This window comes from Cottoperca gobio, chromosome 23, assembly GCF_900634415.1.
Source record: "Cottoperca gobio chromosome 23, fCotGob3.1, whole genome shotgun sequence".
NCBI classification, from domain to species: Eukaryota; Metazoa; Chordata; class Actinopteri; order Perciformes; family Bovichtidae; genus Cottoperca; species Cottoperca gobio.
The window spans coordinates 12,796,374-12,818,156 of record NC_041377.1 but is presented as its reverse complement, the minus strand read 5'-3'; the positions used below and the strand labels follow the sequence as shown (position 1 = coordinate 12,818,156).

Sequence of the window (21,783 nt, the reverse complement as noted above, 5' to 3'; positions counted from 1 at the left end):
ATTTTTAAATTATATATTCTCTAATATGGTTCTGCAATATGTTTGGTATTCCATTTAACGCTTTCAATCTGAAAAACTATTAAGATAAAGGCTTACTTTAAATTCCATTATGTTGTTTATCTGCTGAAGAAAGACCTACAAATAGCTTTTACCCAAACCCATAAAAGAGCAAATACAAATAATATGATGCACTCTACGTAATTTATCATACATATAAAAAAGAATGACTTTGATCGAGAATTCAGACAGAAGTTGAAATGTGAAAGAAATATGAATACCTTTTTTGTTTAAAGATATGGTTGGGTTGGGCCTGCCAATATAATATTCATAATATCAATATTATTACATTTTTCATATTATTAATGTTTTACCACAGTTTTACCACATGCAAATTAACAATGCAAAGCAAATAAAATAGCCTATGATTTTCCAGGCTATTAAAATCAAGTAGAATGTCAGCAACAGTTCATTATCACATATTCCATAAACATTAAACCAACTTCTTATGCCACCTAAGCAGATACAGTAATGTGAGATGTATCAATACAATATTTCGATTATTGTGGTAATTATTTCCTTATTTGCAGCCCATATACATTATCCACATTCCATACATCTAGCTTACTTTCTTCACACGTGGAATCAACATAACAGGATGTAAAACAACCTGGATGAAGCCTCATCAAAAGAAACAAGACATTTATTTATTTTTGGCACTGCATTAGTTTTGTAGAGAGATTATTTTTAGGTGATTCGTGTACGTCAGATATATTCGCAGCCTGAAAAGCGAAGCTCGACAGTTTTGACACTTGCGAGATGCTGTACTCTGGAATACGGAAGCATAGCTGCTGTCATCTAAACAAACAACATGTAAGCAACATTTTGACGATTAATATATTATTGTATACAGTGCTCACTTTTATGTTTGTGCAAGGGTTGCTGCTTGTTCTTTTGAAAGTTAAAGAGACATAATTAAAAGGTGAAGAAGAGAGTTTGCTAACCGAGAGCCGAAAAGTCAGCAGGGAATGCTACGCAAGTTAGCAAACTTCCCAACTGCTGTGCCACATCGTCACAAACTAAAAGCAGGGCCGCAGTTTCATTTTCAATGTTAAGCAATTTAATACGTTTATCTCGACTATATTGCTACTTATCATTGTGTGTCATTAGTATTAGTTGTAGCCTAGTATTAATATTAATATTATTAGGTCAAATTGTACTATAGCTTTTGTATCCTCCTATTAAGCCATTTTTTAAGGCCAGGAATGTGTTAATTATAGAACAAGAAAGAAACTTATTAGTGTTAAGTAATTCGTCTGGACATAAATAACTAAGAAATGTGACTTTTTGATGGCCTGACAGTTGGATTGATGCTTATTAAGTAACACCTATTTTTGAATTGTTCACAGGGGCTGATTTTAGAGAATGTCATCAAGAGGCTAGACTTTGTCTCTAGACTTGCAAACCCGTGCAAGTCTAGAGAAGGTGACTGCAAGGCATTGACTGTATTTGGATAAGCTTATTTTCAAGTCAGCCATGGCTGGGGAGGAAGAGGAGCAGATGGTCGATGGACCTAAGGAGGTGGACATGTTCACATCAGTGCGGTGCCTGGGTTACCTGTCCAGCGTCAACCTCCTTGTGGCGGTATGCGTTGGCATGTACGTACGCTGGGAGGTGACGAGTGAACCGATGATTCTGGTCATCTTCATCCTGGGCCTCATCGTCCTGGGGATTGCCAGCATTCTACATTACTACTTTTCTATGAAGAAAGCCAGTCTCAGCTTGTTCCATTTGTGGTTTGGCTTTTTGCTCGGCCTTCTGTGCTTCCTCAACAGCCCGTCCTTGGATTCAAATGTCAAGGAAATGGTTGCCAACTATCTCCTCTTGGCCAGTGTATCCATGAAAACGGTATGGGCTTTAACGGAGCGAATATGCAGCTCCATCCGTTACAAACCCACCTTGCTAACATCAACTGAGCTGCTGGAGCTCCTGGGATTTGGCATTGCCAGCACTACCATGCTTCTTCACAGGTCGGTGGCCATAATTGGCTTGGTGGTGGCCCTGGGGGCTCTCATTGTGGACCTGAGAATGAAATCTCTCCTGGCTTTGCCTAACCTGGTCAGTTTTGCCTTGGTTACATCTCTGGTGTTTTTCCAGGCCTTAGGCATCACAGCCAATCCTTACGCCTTAGGCTGCTACATGGGCAGGCTGCTGTGCGAGCCCATGTTGGATGTGTACTTCAGTGGACTTGGGCCAAGCGAGCGCTGGATACCAGTGCTCTCCATGGGGAGGGTGTGGAGGAGGCTGTCCCTGCTGCCTCTGAGTGTGACTGAGCTGGCCTTCTTTGTCCTGGCTGCCTTAAAGGTACACTCAGCATTTTGCAAAAATTGACATTTCCATTGTGTGAGTCTTTAGGGCTTCTGTGTGACAGTCCAACTCCTTTTGTTTCCTACAATTTGTAACCTTCATGTGAGAGTCTTTTTAAATGATGAAACAGTGTTTTGTATCATTAAGTTACAAATTGCAAGTGTTTAATGACAGTTTTCTCTTGGCTTGCATAGCTTGGTCACTTGGAGCTCTGGTATCTGGTGATCCCAGGCTTCTGCGTGTTTGGACTTTTCTGGTCCATCTGCCACATAATTCTGCTGATGACAATATGGGGCTTCCACAGCAAGTTGAGTGAGTGTCAGCAGGCCTTGCAGGCCCAACGATCCAGTAGCCGGAGTCTCAACCAAGTCATGGCCTCCAGGGGCATCCGACACTTCTGCCTCATATCAGAACGGCTGGTGTTCTTTTGTATGCTGTCGACGGTCATATTGGGATCTGTGTCCTGGCAGGTAAGAGACACAAAAGAGATTACTACTACTTTAACTCATATCAGTATATTATCATCAAAGACATATTGTAGCCAAGTTTGCAAGTATTTCTCTATTGTTTTTGTTGTGTATGCGTCTTAATAATGTCATAATACTGACAAACCTCTTGGGTGCATTCAGCGAGTCAGATTTTCATTACAATCTCATTGATCACAGCGAGGGTCCTGCTCTTATTCCTCGACTTACAGCTATAAAACGTTGAGTTTCATGACGACTGCCTTTTTTAAAAAACGTATCACACAGCCATGTTTCTAAACTCTGCAGAGAGATGCTGGTGGCAGTGTGTAGTTAGTAGTTGCTCCCCAAGCAGAGGTACTTCTGCTATCATGCGGAACCAATTTAATTAGGACTTTAATATCCCTATCTACTTGCATAAAGAGCAGCAATAACTTATTTAGCCTTATTAGACGTTTACCATGTGGGAGCCTCATGGGCCTGAGTCCTAATTTGAGATCTGCACATTGCTAATGTCAGTTGCAAATTTGTCTTGGAAAAAGTGGGAGCCGTCTGCCCTCACGTATGAGAGAGTTGGTGTTTTGTTGTGCGTGATTTTTAAACCTATTTGCCTTTTGCTGTTGCTAATGTGGTCAACCACTCGGATCCATGTAACTGTAGTGCGAACACACACACACACACACACAGAATAACAGCAGGGTACAGTCTAACGCTGTCTCAGCAATAACTACAGCCTTTGAAACGAACAGTAGTCACAGAGGTGTATATTCAACTCTATGCAAATGTTTCAATCCATCAACTCTCATAGCTCGGGATCCACTACTGCAAACCAATTCTCCATCTCTGACAAACCACTACTTGTTTGCATTATATTGTGAAGTCCTCCTTTTTTACACCGTGTTGTGCTTTCTCCCCTTTTTATATAATACTATATTGAGGTGCTGGAGATGCACTATAGTATAGTATTATACATTTTAAGGGGACACAACTTCATAAAAGTTCAATAAATGAGTATAACACATTTTACACCTTAGGCAGTTCAATATATTCTTACAAACACAAGTGTGGTTCCACTTAACCATGCAGGTATAGAATTTGTTACATTCCCACAGTAGCTTTTTGAGGATGGTAAATTGCATTGCATACCATCACAGTGAGTGACTCAAGAAATTGATTGCAGTCAAACCAAAACAGTCCTTTATTGCACAATATCTGCTGTATGTTTCTAAATGTATTTGTGCAATAATTGCATAATTCTTTAATCTGTCTAGTTGACTTTAAAGCATTACAATCTAGAGGAAAAATAAACTTTCAAGTGGATGACAAGATGGTAGACTTCTAATAGTTTTACTCTACAGGCAATGCAGAAAGTGCAGTGATGGATCCTTGTGATGTTTAGTCTGCAGTCACACTCTGCATTGTGTCTCCATGTAGTTAGGTCTCGTCTTGATTTTATTGTCTCGCAATAATATCATTGTGTCACTCCCGTATTGTATAACTGTCTTGCAAAGTGTCACCACCAATAAGCCGGGTCCGATTGCTCGGGTGCACGTGACGAATGATGGTGACTCTGATTCTTTTGCTTTCTGCAGCCCTCCAACGGCCTTTTTCTCTGCGCTCTGCTGGTGGTGCTGCCTCTGGAGTCTCTGGTCCACGGCTTGTTCCACGAGCTGGGCAGCTGCCTGGGGGGAACTTGTGTTGGCTACGCTCTGGTCATACCGACTGCGTACTGCAGGTACTGAAGAGAGATGTTTACAGACTTACACTTACTTTGCTAGTAATCTTTATTAAATGCCATCCATCATCTCTACTTTCAAATAAAGGCAGAAATTATCTCCAATAAGCTTAAAAACAACACAAAAAAAACAGTCTTGACATATTTTCTTGATAAATGACCTAAATGATCAATATTGTTATAATTTATTGTTCTGTCAATTATGTCTGCAACTCACTTTTATTTTCATTGTAAGGTAATCTGCTGATTCTTCTTTTTCTAACTCTAATCTCTTGTCTGTCACTATTTCATATACTGCAAACATATACAGTTTATTATTACATAAGACAAAGGAAATGTAAATCCTGACAAATAACACAATTTGGTGTTTTTGCTACATAAAAATCTAAATAATTTTCCTTCAGTCAACTAATCAATGAATCATTGTTTCAGATGTTCTTGACTTTTTCACATTTGTTTTAGTTCTCTATCACACGTTTATGATCTCCTAGTGTAGCTGCAGCTCAACTGATTTACGACACAAATGGACGACGCAGCAGCAAGACACATTTCCACATATGAACACACACTGGACTGCCTTTGCCACACAACAAAGCCTTTCTTGGTATCGCAGACGCTAAATATGATCACTCATTCCAACTCCCTCCTCGGTTAACACAAAACCAACTGGATAAATAGGCCAATAACTATGCATAAACATGCCGCTAATGTTCTGGCCCTTAAGGGATCATTGCAGTGCTCCCTCCGCAGCATACTAAGTTGTTCAGCTGGAGCAGTTAGCCATTAGCTGCTGCTGCCGCTGACTCTCCCAGTGGCCTCAGTTTACCCAGCATTTTTACAAGTATCTTACATAGTGTTGATGATGCTGACACGTCTCCCCTCCTAAGAGCTAGCCATCAGTTCTACATCCATCTCCCAGAGCACCTCGGAGGTCTTGAAATGTGTCATTTGGACATTTTGGCTGGTCAATATCTTTATGACCACTCTCTGTACAGTGAAGCTTTTAGCTGATAGTTGGCTTTAGCATTCAGAGGGGATGCCGGCCTCAGAGTTTAACTCTCCAGGTGATTTTGGATGCCGGTCCTATTGGAGCTGTAGACGCTCTGTATGCGAGGCCGTGTGTGCAGGGTCCATAGGGAGGACTGTGAGCATGATGAGAATGCAGCAGTGTATAATGGGCTGTTTGATGGCTTGCAGATCATGTTTTCACGATGACAAGAGCACCACGGGGAGATTAGAGAGAGGGGTGAGAAGGGGAGGTGCGCGAGGTAAAACGGGGAGGGTGCGACGACGGGGAGAAAACACAAGGAGAGGGCTAAGGTTGTAAACAGTCAGAACGGGGCGGTGGTATAAATGAAAAGGGACACACGGAGCAGAGCAAAGCGAAGGGGAGGAATTGTGAAGGAGCTGTGAGAGAAGTGTGGAGAAAAGGACAATTATTTTTCAAAGGATGAAAGAGTAACGGGGGAAAGATGTGGTGAGAATTCTCAAACTACAAGCCGATCTGAAAAGATTAGACGGGTTTAGGTGAACGGTGAGCCTGGAGAGACATGCAAAGGTTGCAGCATGACCAAGTGTATCTTTCTTTTAGCAGACGTTAACGTTATGCCCAAAGTGTTTTTGTTTTCACTTCAAAATGTTAATAAAATCCAATTCTTAAAAGCGCCAGTAAACACCAGAAGTGTCCACATTCAAATAAAGGCAAACTCACAAGGTGAGGTTGTAGGTGATAGTGTGATCGCATGAGTTATGCAGATGTCTATAAGAGTGAAGTATGATTTTGCCATCTGCTTGGCCAGGAATAACATTAAGTCCAGAGATAGAAATAAAATGTATGAGTAGCTGATAGCTTTGACTTTGTGTGTGTAAGTGTGTGTGTGTGTCCCCTCTATGTTATCATCCACTTGTTATTATCACTCACACACACTTTATAAAATCATTTTGCCCTCAACTATATTTAACCTTAGTTCCCATGCACATTTCTAGTCCCTGTTCTCACTTTCCTTTCATTTCTGACTTCCTTTATATCCCTGAAGCTAATGTCATTTCCTCCCCCCCCCATCTCCTCCCATCCTCTGCTCTCTGTCACCTCTCCCCGGTGTGTCAAACTATCAACTTCTCACTCATTCATGTCTTGTTTGCTTGTGCCCCGTCTCCGCTCCTGACAAGCCACCTAACTTGATTCTCCCTCGGAGTAGATACAATGTTTGTTTTTCTCACCCCGCTCTCGTGTCTCTGTTCCATCCAGCGCTGATGGCCAGCCCACTCTTCTACCACCCGAGCAGGTACAACAGCTGAACATGCGCTCAACAGGTATGCTGAACAACGTGCAGCGCCTCTTCTCCCACCACATGATCCAGACGTTTGGTTGCGACTACTCCACCAGTGGCGTCACGCTGGAAGCCGTGCATACGAAGCTGCGCAACTTTCTGGAGCTTCGTACAGCAGACGGACCCCGCCATGACACCTATCTGATTTTCTACAGTGGGCACACGCACAAAGGCACCGGGTCCTGGGCTCTGGCCGGTAAGGATGCAGTCTTTAGATTTAGACCAGTCATTTTCATGCTGACACTGATGTTCTTCCTTTTGACCACATTACCACCATGAGCTCACCGTTCTAGGCAATTTTATTTATATATCATATTTCATTATCGGTAAACTACATTTCTACCACCAGTATAGTTTTATTACAGGGATTGCCAACCAGGTGTACTTGTACCCCCGAGGGTATGTAGAAAGATTGTCGCTCATCTAATTTGAAAAAAACTGAAATTACAATTGGATTAAAATATATATTTGCATATTAAGTCAGGTGCCAACAGCTGAACATCACTTATTGAGATTGTGTAATAAGTAGTGAGCAGATGAGTCTAAAGTTAGTTTAAAGATCCCTCCTCTCAAAAATGTGTTTTTCTTATGTTGATGTTCACCTCAAATGTCCGACTTTGACTGCACTGACTTGTATCCGTGCAAAGTTTGTCAATAGAGGTGTTTTCACATTCCTCTCCTGAAGGGTGAGACGTCTGCGCCGCTCCCTTAAATCTGAGCTTCAACCGTAACCCTGGAAAGATAGATTGGGTACTTGACAAATTCGAAGCAGCCAATCGCCGTCTAATATGCAAACACCGACACATGTGGTAAACGGTCTCCGACACACCTGCACAGAAACCAATAGCATTGTGTAAGTTTTGACAGACGACATGGCAGAGCTTTCACTATCTACCAAACAAAACCCCACTTATTACTGTGTATTTCACAAACATCCAACCCGTGATAAACAAGATATTAATCACTGCAGGGTGTGTTTAAATACTTAAAAACATGTCTGGAGATTGTAAAGTAAGTGCTAAGTAGTACAAATGCAAATAAAATAAAGACTGCTTTATTAAATAGGCACGATGATTTATCATTAAATTGCATTTCCCAATTATCTTAATTCACTGAAGAAGATGATTTGCATTAACTTTCACCAGGAACAAGAGTATTTTATCTGTGAAAGCTTCCGTGCAGGATGCCGAGTCACTTCAGATGGAAAAAAAGTTTTTATAAACCATCAGAAATGTTAAATTTGCCAACTGTCAATCACCACTGTGGACAGTGAGTTGGATAAGTTTATCTCTTCACAGTTAGCTAACAGTAATCACAAATTAACAGTCAATAATTACCGAAGACTTGACTCAGACTACAACAAAAAGAAAACACAAAAGCAGTAATTACTGCTTTGACTGCTGTCGGATGGCGTTAGGTGGATATTGTATTCTGCCTGCAAACTGAATTTGCATTACAGTCTGATTTCCATTCTTTTCATATCCCTCCTCTGTCAATCAGGGTCTGATTTGCACAGATCACACAGAGTAAGCCGAAAGAGATAAAAAAAAAAATAGCTGTGAAGGACTCGGTGCAGAGGTTTGGTTCCAGTAAAGAAGATTGTGTGAAAGTTTCAGACTGTCTGCTGTGACACGAGCGCTCCCTCAACAGAAATGAGAATCACAGCAGGTTAACGCGGTGTCAGCTCCAGCGCCTCTGTTCAGAGATTACTTGACACATTATCTCTGCGTGCTGCTGCAAACAAGACACACAAAAAAAAATCCCCATTGAAAAGATAATCACTTCCCTGTGTCACCATCCTGAAGGGACATCTTCAGTCAATGTTCAGTGGATAATTGTACACATTTTGAAAAAGTGAGCTTGTTCTGACATAAAGCAAAATTGCAAACAGTCGAGTCATATTTCAACTACAGCGGTAAAGACTTTTTTGTGGCAGTATCCAGTCCCGAATGATACAGGGATTCACTAAAGATGTAGTTTGTCTTTACTCTGTTTGTCAGTAGGATGCATGCCTGCAAATTGCTTTAGTAATGCAACAGCAGTGTCTCTAAATTGGCTTGTTGTCGATTTTTAGGGAAGTGGAAGGAGCCCAATTTCATATCCAAATATATAAATCAGTTCTTGGAAGAGTTGGTGTCCAACAGTAGGAGTCATTTTTCTCCTCTGTTCTTATTTACTTACCTTGCACTTTCCTACAGTAAATGATGATTTTTGAAGTAATGAGAAAAGGAACGAATTTGGCACATCTGTTGGCGAGGTACCATCGCTCCGATCTTTGTGCTTTGGTTCTGCCAGCTGGAAGACGGCATATTTGTGCAATCTGTGTGGTTGTGATGACAGCAGTTAGACGGACAGACAGTCCCGCATTGAAATTTTGACAGGTTTGATCCCTGCAAAGCCACTGTGTCTATCAACAAGCATGTGTCCTGTTGAAATGTCCTTGAACACAACACTGAACCAACAGTGGCTCTACAACCACCACTGTATATCTCCATAAGGGAGTTTGGTGAGGACTTTTAGCGATGTAAAAACATGTGTGATAAGTGGTTTATCATTCCTTCCCGTCTTTGCATCACACACTTTCTTCTCTTGTCTCCTGCAGGAGGTGAGAGCCTCCACTTGGCCCAGTTGCTAGAGTTGTGGAAGGAGAAGAACGCCGGCCACGGCTCCCGTCTCATCCTCGTCTTGGATACCGAAAACTCCCTCCCCTGGGTGAAGGAGATACGCAGGGTGGAGGGCATCTATGTAGCCATGCAGGGGGCCGAGCTGTCCGTCACCAGGGTAGACCCCGAGGCTGGAGACATCCCCCTCCTCGGGGACTTCACGTCCGAATGGGTGGAGTTCAACTGCAACCCAGACAGCGACACCCAGTGGTCAGAAAAGGGAAGGACTGTGACGGCCGCATACGGCGTGTCCAAACGCTGGAGCGACTACACGCTCCATCTGCCCACAGGAAGTGATGTGGCCAAACATTGGAAGACTCACTTTCCCAAGGTGACATATCCCATGGTGCACATCTCCAACTGGTGCTGTGGCCTCAACCTGTTCTGGCTGTGTAGCGTGTGTCTGCGCTGCTTCAGGAGGTGTAAACTGGCTTGGTTCCCACCAGCTGTACTGGACACTGGGCAGGGCATTAAACTGGTGCACTCTTAGAGAAGGAGGGAAGTTGATATGTGCATTTCGACTCTGGTAGTTTGTGTCTTAACAGCTGGGTACTAGGTGTTTATAAAAACAAAAGATAAGCTCCTGTTATACTATATATAACACAGGTTTTACCCCATGAGTGAAATGTGGCGTATAAAGTGTATACAGTATGCTTTTTATGGTAAGAGATGTCACATTACGGTGGATAAAACCATATTAAGAATGTAACTATGGTTTATTAACATGGTATTTAGCAAACGGCCAAATTGGGTGATTATAAGTATTATATTTTGGGATATTAGGATTTTGAATACTATTTTGCCATTACTGCATAGCTATTGTTTTTGGAAGGTTTTCTGCTCATCTTTTTTTGTTACATATTTTTTTTTTTCAATATCATAGTGCCTTGAAGATGGTTATATCTTTAATGCGAATGCCCAATTTTTATATGTATGTATGTATATATATAATGTATATATCCTTGCCTCATATTTATATCAGAGGATTTAGCTCACACTCTTAACTTAAACTGTGTGAGCGGAGAGGGGTCTCGGTCTCTTAAAGCCGGCAGAATACTGAGTGTTGTGCGGCTGAACTCCGTGACCCTCTGGTTATGGCAACGTCTAACCACTGGGACAACGTGCCGCTCTTGCTGTGGGATCTTTTTCCTCGTACACTTCCAATCAGGGCACAACATTAGCACCAGCCAAATGCTAGTAATATGCAAGTTGCTTCTAGATTTCGCTCAAGCCAAAAGAAACAATGGCAATCTAGCGTTCACCAGCCATTTTGCCAATGAACAAAATAAAGTGAGTTTGTACCCTGCAAACATTTCAGGTATTCCTGAATTGAACCAAAACGGCTGCATTGGCTGTGAGACGGTGTATATAATCACTAGACAGTATTCTGACGCTTCCTGTTTATTTACATAAATGAAGGGAAGTTGAAGAAGTACGAACACAGCACATTCAAGTGTTCTTGCTGTTGTCTCTGCGCTGTGAACAAGTGACTTCTCATGCAAAATGACAAATCAAGAAGCTCCCAATGCTTTTTATTGGTGCACTGACCTTAAGAACTCGTATTGGCCATCCTTTATTTCATACTTTATTTGCTGTATTGGATCTATCTCCCAACCTACCTTAAACTCTGGATCTTTGCCTTAAGGTTTGTGTTTCACGGTGACGTTTCCAGGAGCTCACATGTTAATTCCCCTTGTGCCTGTACAATGTCAAAAATACACCTGGATAATAAACTGATTGAACATTACTGTTTGATGGAATTTTATGACAAATGTAGGGAAGAAATAGAAAATGCTTTTTGATTGGTTGGAAATAATAGAGAGAAACAAGAATAAAATGAACTCATAGTACGTAGACAATCGGCCGGGCTCGTTTACATGGCTGGCTCTACAGACACTGAACAAATACCGACTCTGCTCTGGAGATACTAGCATTGCCTGGCAAATATTAGGATTGTGAGCTGAAGAATAAATGAGTGTAGAGGGAAAATTAAACGATAGATGACACAGTATCTGTGAAGGATTTGTTCTGAGCTTTCACCTCAGTTAGTCCCGGTGCCTGGCTGGACATGTGTCTCAGGCGCTGCTGGGTATCTCCCTGGTCTCAGAAAGCAGGGTTGTGGCCTGGCACATGCCTGAAGGGCGTTGTTAGGTTTAGGGAGACTTTGGAAAGATGAAAGCTGACATTCGAAGCAACGGTTCATATCTGCTTTCATCCATAACATGTAACGGGGAGAGAACAGGGAAACAATAGTAGAATCAGAGCAACCTTTCACCACTCTAAACTTGCAGCGCCTAGGTGCTGTAAATATCTAACCATTAGGCATGTTTTGAGCTTTACAAAATGAGTATTCAAAGTGGCAATTAGTGGAAAAGAGACGAAAATGAATGCCGTCTTGTGTGGGCGTTCTTTTCATTGCTGCACAGCCTGCAAGCTGTGGTTATAGCTAAAGTCAGGGATTCATGTATATAGTGGGAATATTAGATTACGGGACGGATTCATCTCCTAAACTGGATTAGGTAATAAAAGAGTCAGCCGCCTCTGAGGCCCGTAAGGATGTGCTGAGTCAGAGCCTGCCGCGCACACTCACAAACACACATCAACTCAGATACATGCACAGATAGTGCCGCACACACCAATTCTCTACTGCCTTTTCTTTTTTCCTCTTTCTCCTCAGCTGAGTCTCTCGTCTGTGGGTAATTACAGCCTGTCATGGGGCATTACCTTCTAATGCAGGCAAAGTGATGTGGCTGACGCTTGCCTGCAATTTATTTGGGAAAATAAACGTGCTTGTATAGCCCAAGTTGCATCTCAGCACAGGGACCGCACCATCAAATACATCGTCTGTTCCTCTATTATTGTTTAGTCAAAGCCATCTGAAGGCACAGTGGGGGGGCAATATTGTGCCCTTTTTTTAAATGCACTTTTAACTTCCTTAAACCGTGTTTTGAGCCAGTTGTTTGCTGTTTAATCATTGGTCTATTCATTATTGTCGTAAAGAGTGTCTGAAATCTGCAGAGAAGCCTTGGCTCGAGAAGAGCTCATTTGCTTTCTAAGGTTTTAAAGCTACAGTGAGCTTAATGTGCTGGTAACTTAGGCATCCTCCATCAATTCTACAACCCAGTGGCATCCAGCACACATCCTTTTTAAGCTAAATGTACTAGAACCAGATATATACATAAATACTGGATGTCCCCTTTTCTCTCCTGGATCAGAAGGAGTAATGGGATGAGAGATTACAGATTCAGCAGCATCACTGTTCCAACTGTTGTTCCCTGCTTTTCAGGAGGCCTGCTTGCTGTGGCACGCAGTAGGTTCGACATTGAAATGTCAAAGCCATTATCTGAAAATTACAAGGGCTGAGGATGTGTTTAGTGGCCGCTTAGCCGTGCAACGCTCCCTACTATGCAGACATTTGGTAGCCGCTGCCAAAATCTGCCTGCTCTCCGGTTTCTCCTTCTACCTGGCACTTTCTCTGACACCCATGGTCTTTCATTCATTGCATGAGGTTTGAATCAGACATTACATTATTTGTCAGGAGCCTGCACAGGTTTAATTTCCTAGTAAATATGTAGCTGGAGCCACCGACCAGTTGGCTAAGCTGAGCACAAAGACTGGAAACGGGAAAAGCTAGCCTGGTTCTCAAGGTTCTTCGACAGTATGTCTACAGTTGCCAGATAACCGGAGATCCCAGGAAGTCGCTGGACGTGGCCAAACAATTGTTGGATTTTGTGCATAGCCTTTAAAACTCTGGCAACCAGTCAAGTTGTATTTAACATCCATTTCTGTCCAAAATGTCATCACTTCTTCATTTTTATCCTGTTAGACATTTGTGTGAAATTGACATCATTAGCATATGAATTCTTGAGTTATGGCCAGAAGCGTGTCTTGTGAATTCACAGTGACCTTTGAGCGTTCCAAGTGGACGTGAGTGTCAAATTTGAAACAATTCCCTCCAGGCATTCCTGCGATATTGCGTTCACAAGAATGGGACGGACAGACGGCTGTACTGACATCCGAAGTGTTTCAGGTTTTCAATTTGCACTAAGCTAACCAGCTGCTGGCTCCAGCTACATACAGACCATTAATTACCATACAGAGACTGTATGGTAATTAACTCCAACTAACTAGCTCTTGGCAAGAAAGTGAATAAGCATTTTCTCAAAAAGCACTTTATGTATGATCAGGCTTTTCCAGCAGGAATCAAGAAGGGCTTAAACTTGAAGGCAAAAGTTTTGATCCCCTCAACATTCACGGTCAAGATAAACTGAAATGTATAGATTTTCAAATTCAAGCCAGAGATGTGAAGAGATTATTCATGGTACAAGGATTGGATTTACTCTGGGCAAGGATTTACGAGCCAATGCAGAAGGGGGGTAGGGAGAAGAAGACCTTGTAGCCTCAGTTATTACACACACGCCGTCTTGTAAAGTGAAGGTCAAGATTATGGCAGGATAAAGAATTAAGTGTTTTGTGTGGACAGACATCTAGGCCATCTAGTCCTATTGTCATCTTGGCCCCATGAACACATAAAACCCCGGATGATGAAAAACACACAGGTTAATATAGATGCACGCAGCTAACATTGGAAACAGAATGTGAACAGATGTAGAAGAAATTCAGGGCCCATGACATCTGATCATATAATATGAGGTGCGAATGGGGCTTTTTCCAGGTACGTCATTAGCAAGGATTGCTAATTTTGAACTCGTCCTTAATCAAACTAAACTGCTCTGCATATTGGCTCTTGTAAGCAGCCAAATATACTTAGTATGAGCCAGCTGATGCCGATACGCCTGATTGAATTAAAAGTGGAAATGGAGGGCTAACAAGACTGTCAGCACTGTGCGATCGGAGGTTCGGTAATTAGCTTTGTTGTCACAGTTGGGTTGAGATGGGACAGGGCTAGGCTGAGATAGGCTGCTGAAACAGATGAGTTTCCTATTCTGATCTCACAACCGCCCCAGACATCAGAAAGACAGCCAACGCAGGATTCTCCCGTTTCTTTTGTCACCTGGGAGTTGGATTTGGATGGTTAAATTTTTGGCAGCACTGGTAACAGTTTAAATATATAACATCTTATTGTGCAAGCAAGTCTTTTTGAAGATTAGACCTCACAAAGAGGATTTCTTCACAAAAATGTTTTAATAAGGAATGGTTGGAAAATACGCTTATTCTCTTTCTCGCTAAGAGTTAGATGAGAATATCCGTACCACTCCTGTGACCTGAGGCACAGCACCAAAACAAAAATAAAACTGTAAATCAGCACTATACTCTATCTGCTACAACAAATGTGCCTGTAAATTTAACACATCACAAGTTAACCTCAGTTGATCCACAGGTAAAACGTATACCTTGCCACAATACTCCTGCAGTGTTATGACCAGACAGTAACCTCCAGGTCTGAAAAGTGAAGCCAATGCAGAAGAGCCTTAAACTGGCATTCTCTCTAATATCCAGTAGTGGGCGACTCCACTGGTGGCAAAAAGAAGTCTGATTGTATCGAAGTCTATGAGAAAATGACCCTACTTCTATTCGGTTGTACTTTGCTCCACCCTCTTGTGTCACTTCTGGTTGCAAAAAACAAGATGGCAACAGCCAAGTTCATAACTAAAAGAATCTCTAAAATTGTATTATTCAATCATTCTGTAGTAGAAATTCAATATTTAAGTAAAAATCCAACACCTCAGGGTGGATGTTCATACTTAACAATCAAATAATCATGAAAACACAAATAGTTTGCTTACAAAGGAAGCATGTGCACAGCAGTAATCACCGGAGCAGGAATGGAGCTGACGCACCTGTTTTCCGTCTATATGCTAAGCTAGGCTAGCTACATCTTTACTGTGCAGACGTGAGAGTGATCTTCTCATCTAATGCTTCTCTTTGGCTAGAAAGTGAATACATTTCCAAAACTATTCCTTAAACGCTTTCAATCCTGTAGAATGTCTAATGATGGGAGAAAAAGAATTGACCGTACAAACCCCGTATGTTAGGAAGGATATAGGTGGATTGTGGTAGACTGGAGTGGATCTGCCTGTTCTCTTCAATGTTTGCATGTCCTCATGAAACCCTACATTGAGCAGAATTTGAAGTCAGACAGAGAGCTAGCCTGTGCTGATTCTCTATAGACTCCTATTCTGCCTTGAAATTCTCTCTTCAACTAATGCAGCGCTGATGCATGACTCACCTAAGCCTGCACCTCCGATCTTCAGCCTGTCTGACTGCCGGTAAGTGGGTTATGGAGTCGCACTGGGGGTCTCTTTTCAACCATGACATAACAACGCACTCAGGCACTGACTGGAGACATAGCTGTTTATAACAAACAGTCAGCTGGCTTCAAGTGTAGCTCAGGCATTGAGAAAGGTTGGGTTGAAGGGGGATTAAGGGATGGCTGCTTCACAAGATGATAGATTTACATGTGGTCTTTTGCTCTCCTGCATGTTTATCAGGGGCTGTGTTTACTTCTGCGCTTGTTGGCAATTGTTTGTCTTGTATAGGTGTATCCTTGTGTGTGTGTGTGTATGCAGCCACATTCACTTAATTTTCAGAATTTATTCCCTGACCTTTCCCCAGAGATAGAGAAAATCCTAAAAGAGATTTGAGTGGAATTTGTGCTTTGAATAAGGGAACCCGTTTGTAAAAAGAGTCAAGAATTTTGGCCAAGGCTTCATTATTGGTGTCCCTAACCTGCTGGTTTTGTGATTACATGTGTGTGTGTGTGTGTGCGTGCGTGTGTGCGTGCGTGCGTGCATGTGAGAACATGCGAGAGCATGCAAGCACGCGCATACATTTCTCTCTCTTTTTCTTTGTGTGTAGTGTCAGCACAACCCCAGGGGGTACAGCAGGAGCTCGTTTGATTGGAGCCTCACAGCTGGCTGACGATGTTAGCCAGCTGGGCTGCGAGTGAAATGAAGAGGGGGAGAGAGAGAGGCAGAAATTTGAGGAATGGAAAGCAAAGATGACCTGATAAATTGTGGAAAAAAAGAGAAGGCAGCTTCTTAGGCTTTTACTGTAAAGCCCAAAAAAGGAGAGACATGTGAGAAAAAGAAGGAAAAGAGAGGAAAGAGGTCAAAAAGAAAAGAAAGAGGAATGATGGATAAAGATAGATGGAGGCAGGCAGGTGTGCCCATGGCTGTGGATCAGAGTGAAGCAGGGGGGAGGAAAGAATACACCTGTCCTTCAGTGATCAAACACACTCACAAACACTATTCCACTCAGAGACCCTCAGATATATTCCTGCACACACTCAACACATTAGGACACATACAGTATATGCTGAAAGAAAAAAGGCTAGTGTCCACACAGATGGTAATGCCCGGGTTTCACTGTGGGGTTTAAAGGCAGACTGAGGCCCTCGCTCAGTTTAACTGCTGCGGTCAGAGCCTCATGCTGTTGGGCAATTGGGCGACGGCATGGAATAGCCTAATTCTGAGGCAGATGACTGGATGTGATGTCCCTGAACAGAGGAAAATAGAGACAGAGAGGCATGGAACACAGTGGAGACCATGAGATCTAGTGTTTATAGGTGTGAGCATAAACAAGAGAAAAATGAATTGTAAATGAGAAAAGAAGAGAAAGTGCTCTCGTATACAGGCAAGTAACACACCATTCCAATGAGGACTGCTGTCATCCATCGTTGTGTAGAGTGTGGAACATTCCAGACTCATCTGTTGTGGCTGGAGAGCGACTGCTTAGAGAGAAAAATTCACAGAGAAAGAAAAAGAGACTGAGATAGGGGAGTCGGAAGAGGCGGAGCGGCAAGAGAGAGGAGCAGACAGTGAGGAAAAGAGGAAGCAAGACAAAGAGACAGATGAGAGAGGGAACAAAGAGAAGAGTAGACTGTGTTCTTTGGCTGTCAGGTGTTAGGGGGCGAAGAAGAACCTGTTGCTACATTTCGAGTCCTGCTGTTCCATTTGGAGAAAAAAGGCTTTCTTGTTCATACATTTGTATGCGTACAATGTTTGTGAACGCCAACTATAAATGCAAACTTGAATGTGTGCCATATTCTGTATGTTAATTTAAATAAGAAAAGGCTAATTTGATCATATCCTTATCTGCAGGATCCTTAATAATAAGTAATTAGGTCTAAATTTGCATAACAATATAAAATCAAACAGGTAATTTCACCTCAGGGTGTCGACTCACATATTTGATTTGGTGTAAATGTTTTGTCTTTGTGTGTGATTCTAACAGATAAGCAGATATGCACAGCTGTCCTGTAACTAGAAGAAACTTTTGGACAGTTAGCTATTTCCCCCTGTTCCCAGTCTTTATGCTAAGCCAACCATCTCCTGGCTCTAACTTCATATTTATCTACCAATTTTACACATCAAAATATGTTTACATGTCTTGATGAGTATGTGAAAAAATTCTGGGGCTATGGAGTTATGCCGTGATTCCACTGCATGGTACAGTTCTGCCAGACTCGACATGACTCACTTTTGGTACTGATGCTTTTCTCTTCTTTGTTTCCCAATGCTGATAGTACCCTCTCAGTGAAGTCGGGATTCTCATCTGAACATCATAGCGCCGCCACGTGAAACTGCCATGACGTCATCTTCTGCGGGACACTCGTTGAATCGATTAATGGGCAACCAAACAGGGGAACGTTTACACTTATATTATTTTAAGGTGTAGTGTACGTAGGGTATGCCGTATTTCTGCAGGCTGCCATTTTTTTTAAATCTGGGTCATGTGAATACAAAAAATTATGGACACTATTGACGGTAGCTTGGCAATTAAAAAATGTTGGGTTTGGGGTTAGGGTTGGGGTTGGGTTTAGGGTTGGGGTTAGGCGGTGGTGACGCTCTCAGTTGACTGCAGTGTTTCAACACCACTTTCTAGTATCGGCTCGCCACCAGGTACTATCCCAAACCTTTGCTAATGGACAACCAACAAATGAGCGAGTCGTGATGAGTAGAGCCGGGCCGTAGCATGCACTGGAAAGGTGACATTGAAAAGAAGTGAGCTTATCAGATCTCTGTAACCCACTACTAGCATTACACAGCCGGATCTCCAACCAAACTGTTGGGGATTGAATACTCACTCCCACCATAGAATTACCTCCAAATGACAACATTTTAATTGCCACTGAATAAGAATTTAAAATTGTTCTTCAATAACAGTCTGTTTTTAATTAGAGCAATAGGAATGTCTTCATGTCACATCTAGAAAGGCAAATTTACCAAAGTCGCTCGTGTATTAATTGCCCCACTGATCATCATGAATGAAGCATGAGACCAGTCAACCGATCTCGTCACCTGAAGGGCTCATGGCATTTTAATGTACAAATTAAGTTTGTCTGAATAATTGAATCACTTCTTATTCAAAACACTGAGGAAGATTAAAGCAGCCCTTGTGGCAGCGCTTTATCGATGCCTTCAAGGACCCCGTCAGATCCTAACTGTTATGCGAGCAGTTTATTTTTTTATCATTTTCTTGATAGGTCTTTTTGATTACTTCCTTCCTTGACCGTTAATCCGCTGGTGGCCTTCCTCTCTTCTTTGTCATAACTGCTGCTTCACCTCCAGTTGCTAAGCTGCTGTTTCAGGTTGAGCTGTTTTAACATCCGGCCGTTGATCATTTTTGGTTTAATTACCTCTGTGTGTACCGGAGGAGCATTAGAAATCATGACCTGATGCATCTTCAATAAATTGACTGAAACAGCAAATGGAAATGGCTACCCTGCGCCTGATGCTTGTACATCTGTGCACTGAGAATTAATGCAAGAATGACCTTCAGATCTCGTCTTTCTCCATTGCATGCAATAGTAAACAGCAATTCTATTGATATTGTGTTATCAGTGAGCATGCTCATGCTTAAGACTGCTTCATATTCTTTTGTCTGTAACTGCAGGATATTAGAGATTGCAAAGAAGCTATAAAAAATTCAAGTTTGTGCTAGAGCTATATACAGTAGATTTAACATGTGTAATACCATTTATAATCCCAAATAAGTCCTTGATAAGTCATTTTCTATGCAAATCTCTGCTTCTTTAAGCAACCCTGGAATGCCATTATGTTCTACAGTAATAGCAAAGCAGGAAATAAAGTCTCAAATTAAACATGACTGAATCACATAGAACACCAGTTCAGCAGATCAGATATGTCTTTGCTTCTTGCACCACAGAATAGAAAATAAAAAGTTACTGGTCACAAGGGAAACAAATATCTCTGTGCAGTTGTTTTCTTAATGTACAGTAGTCTGTATTTCTTTTTAATGTGAAGGGCAAGAGGCTTGCCTGAAAGAAAAATGACAATATAGTGTGCCTCACTCGACACAAATCCAGAATTTATGTTTCTAATATTGTTGCTATTTTTCCACACAGCGCTCAACTTGTCACGATAAGGTTCACATGTGTATGGCTCGTCTGTGATGTCTACTGGTGTAAGGCCGACATCTTTTTACTTTTTTTTCTCTTTTTTTTTTTTTTACAATCGGGAGAAGATAAATGGAAGTCCAGTACTGACCAGCAGAGAGAAATGGCTGCCAGGGCCCGCTGAATGTTTTCTTTATTTTCTCATCAATGATGTTTACCAGCAGCTACTGTAAGAGATTGAAGCAGCGACATCAGGGACTGACTTTTATTACCCAGGGGTCCTTTGCATCCCTGGCTGTCCACTGCGAAAAAGCTTTCTATTGATTGTCTCAGAGCAGGGAAGGAGAATTAGAAACATGCACGTGCGGTGCAAATGCACGGCTCTGTTAGCAATCTCTGTGGAATGTATCAACCTCTAAACTTGGTGTTAACAATAACTCAAATGATCAACATTTTACTTCCTCTTTTGTTTGTTTTTTAATTTGCATTGCATTGCTGTTCTTCGTGTGTCTGGCTGTGTCATCCCAGCTGTGCACGTCTTCATGTCTTTATACCATACACTGCGGGTATTGTGTGTGTTCCCCGCATACAGTATATATATGTTGAGGTCAATTTTGCACTCGTGCACAAATGCAACTCTGTATATACACTTCACTCGGGTGAACTGTGTGCACATTTATTGGCTTGTGCTGCATTACAGAGAATTAACGGACTGAATAAGTTAAGCTCTCAGTGTGCTAATTAAAACAGCTTGCACTCGCAGTGATGGTGCGGCCATGTCGAGGCTGTAATTAATTTCTGAATGGACACAAGGATGTTCTGAGGACTAACAATGTCAAAACATCCTGTGTAGTTTGGCTAAAGGTACCGTTCTTAAAAGTGCTTAATTAATGTTAAGCGGAGCACAAATTAATTCCTAGCGCAGTCGATACCACTGCAGGCTCAGTGTTTATTATGTCTTCTAATGACTCAATATCACTCACAACCATCTCCAATGACATTTTTTTAGAGGCCTGTAAACATTATCCCTGTAGTCTCACAGTGGTAGTTAATTAATGCAGAGGGTATATCATATTCCTGTATAATACGGCGAGGAGGCAAGATGTTGCCAACAAGTCGTCCTTGCCAGCAACCTTATCATCAGTCAATAATGAATTTAGACGACCCATGTTGTGCTAACCGATCTGGCAGAATACAAAGCAGCATGTGTGTGTGTGTGTGTGTGTGTGTACGTGAACATGTATGCCATGTATGCGCGTGCCACATTCGACAGGTAATCTAAGGAAACGCCTGACCTAGAAAGCAGTACAAGGAATGTGAGGCATTACCCTGTCGAGCTCTCCACCCCACCATTCATTTCCATCAAGACCTATAATAATGCTTGTACTCCCGGCTGAAATTGCTTTCTCCCTTTCAGGTCAGTACAACTGGACTGAGGGATGGGGGGAGGGTGTTGTTGCCGTGTAAGTATTTCCTGGTTCTTCTTTTTTTTTGTGATAGTTAGCAGGGCCTGTGCTCAGCCACCATGCTACGCTCATATTAGTGAGGTGATTTATACGTGTTGAAATCCCAGGCAGTTCTTGCAGACAGCATGATAGAGTGGCCTCTTGGTGGACTGCGTTTCCACATTCCTGTTTCTCTGGTACTCTCATTCTTGCCACGCACAAAGCACTGAATTCATCAGCAGTGATGTGATAATGCACTCTCACGCATTTTTTTCACAGGGTGCTTTTCACTCTGAGCAACAGCATGAAATAGCCAAACAATTCTTTTTTCTTCTCTTTCTGTGTTTAGATATGGAGAGACAAATGGGAGACAAATGAACCCTGTGCTCCCTGCGATGACAGCAGGGCCTAAGCCATACAGTTTCTATGGCAGCGATGAAAAAACATTTGGTGTGAGAAAA

At 42.1% G+C, this 21,783-nt stretch overlaps 1 protein-coding gene across 1 annotated transcript; it reads left to right on the top strand.

Annotated features, from left to right (window-relative positions):
- The first annotated feature begins 807 nt into the window (after nt 1–807).
- tmem168a (transmembrane protein 168a) lies at nt 808–11,303 on the top strand. Its single transcript, XM_029462363.1, has 6 exons — nt 808–870; nt 1,407–2,361; nt 2,559–2,834; nt 4,421–4,563; nt 6,812–7,089; nt 9,496–11,303. The coding sequence occupies exons 2-6, from the start codon at nt 1,534–1,536 to the stop codon at nt 10,044–10,046; spliced, it is 2,076 nt and encodes a 691-aa protein (XP_029318223.1). The 5' UTR covers nt 808–870; nt 1,407–1,533; the 3' UTR covers nt 10,047–11,303.
- Nucleotides 11,304–21,783: the final 10,480 nt, after the last annotated feature.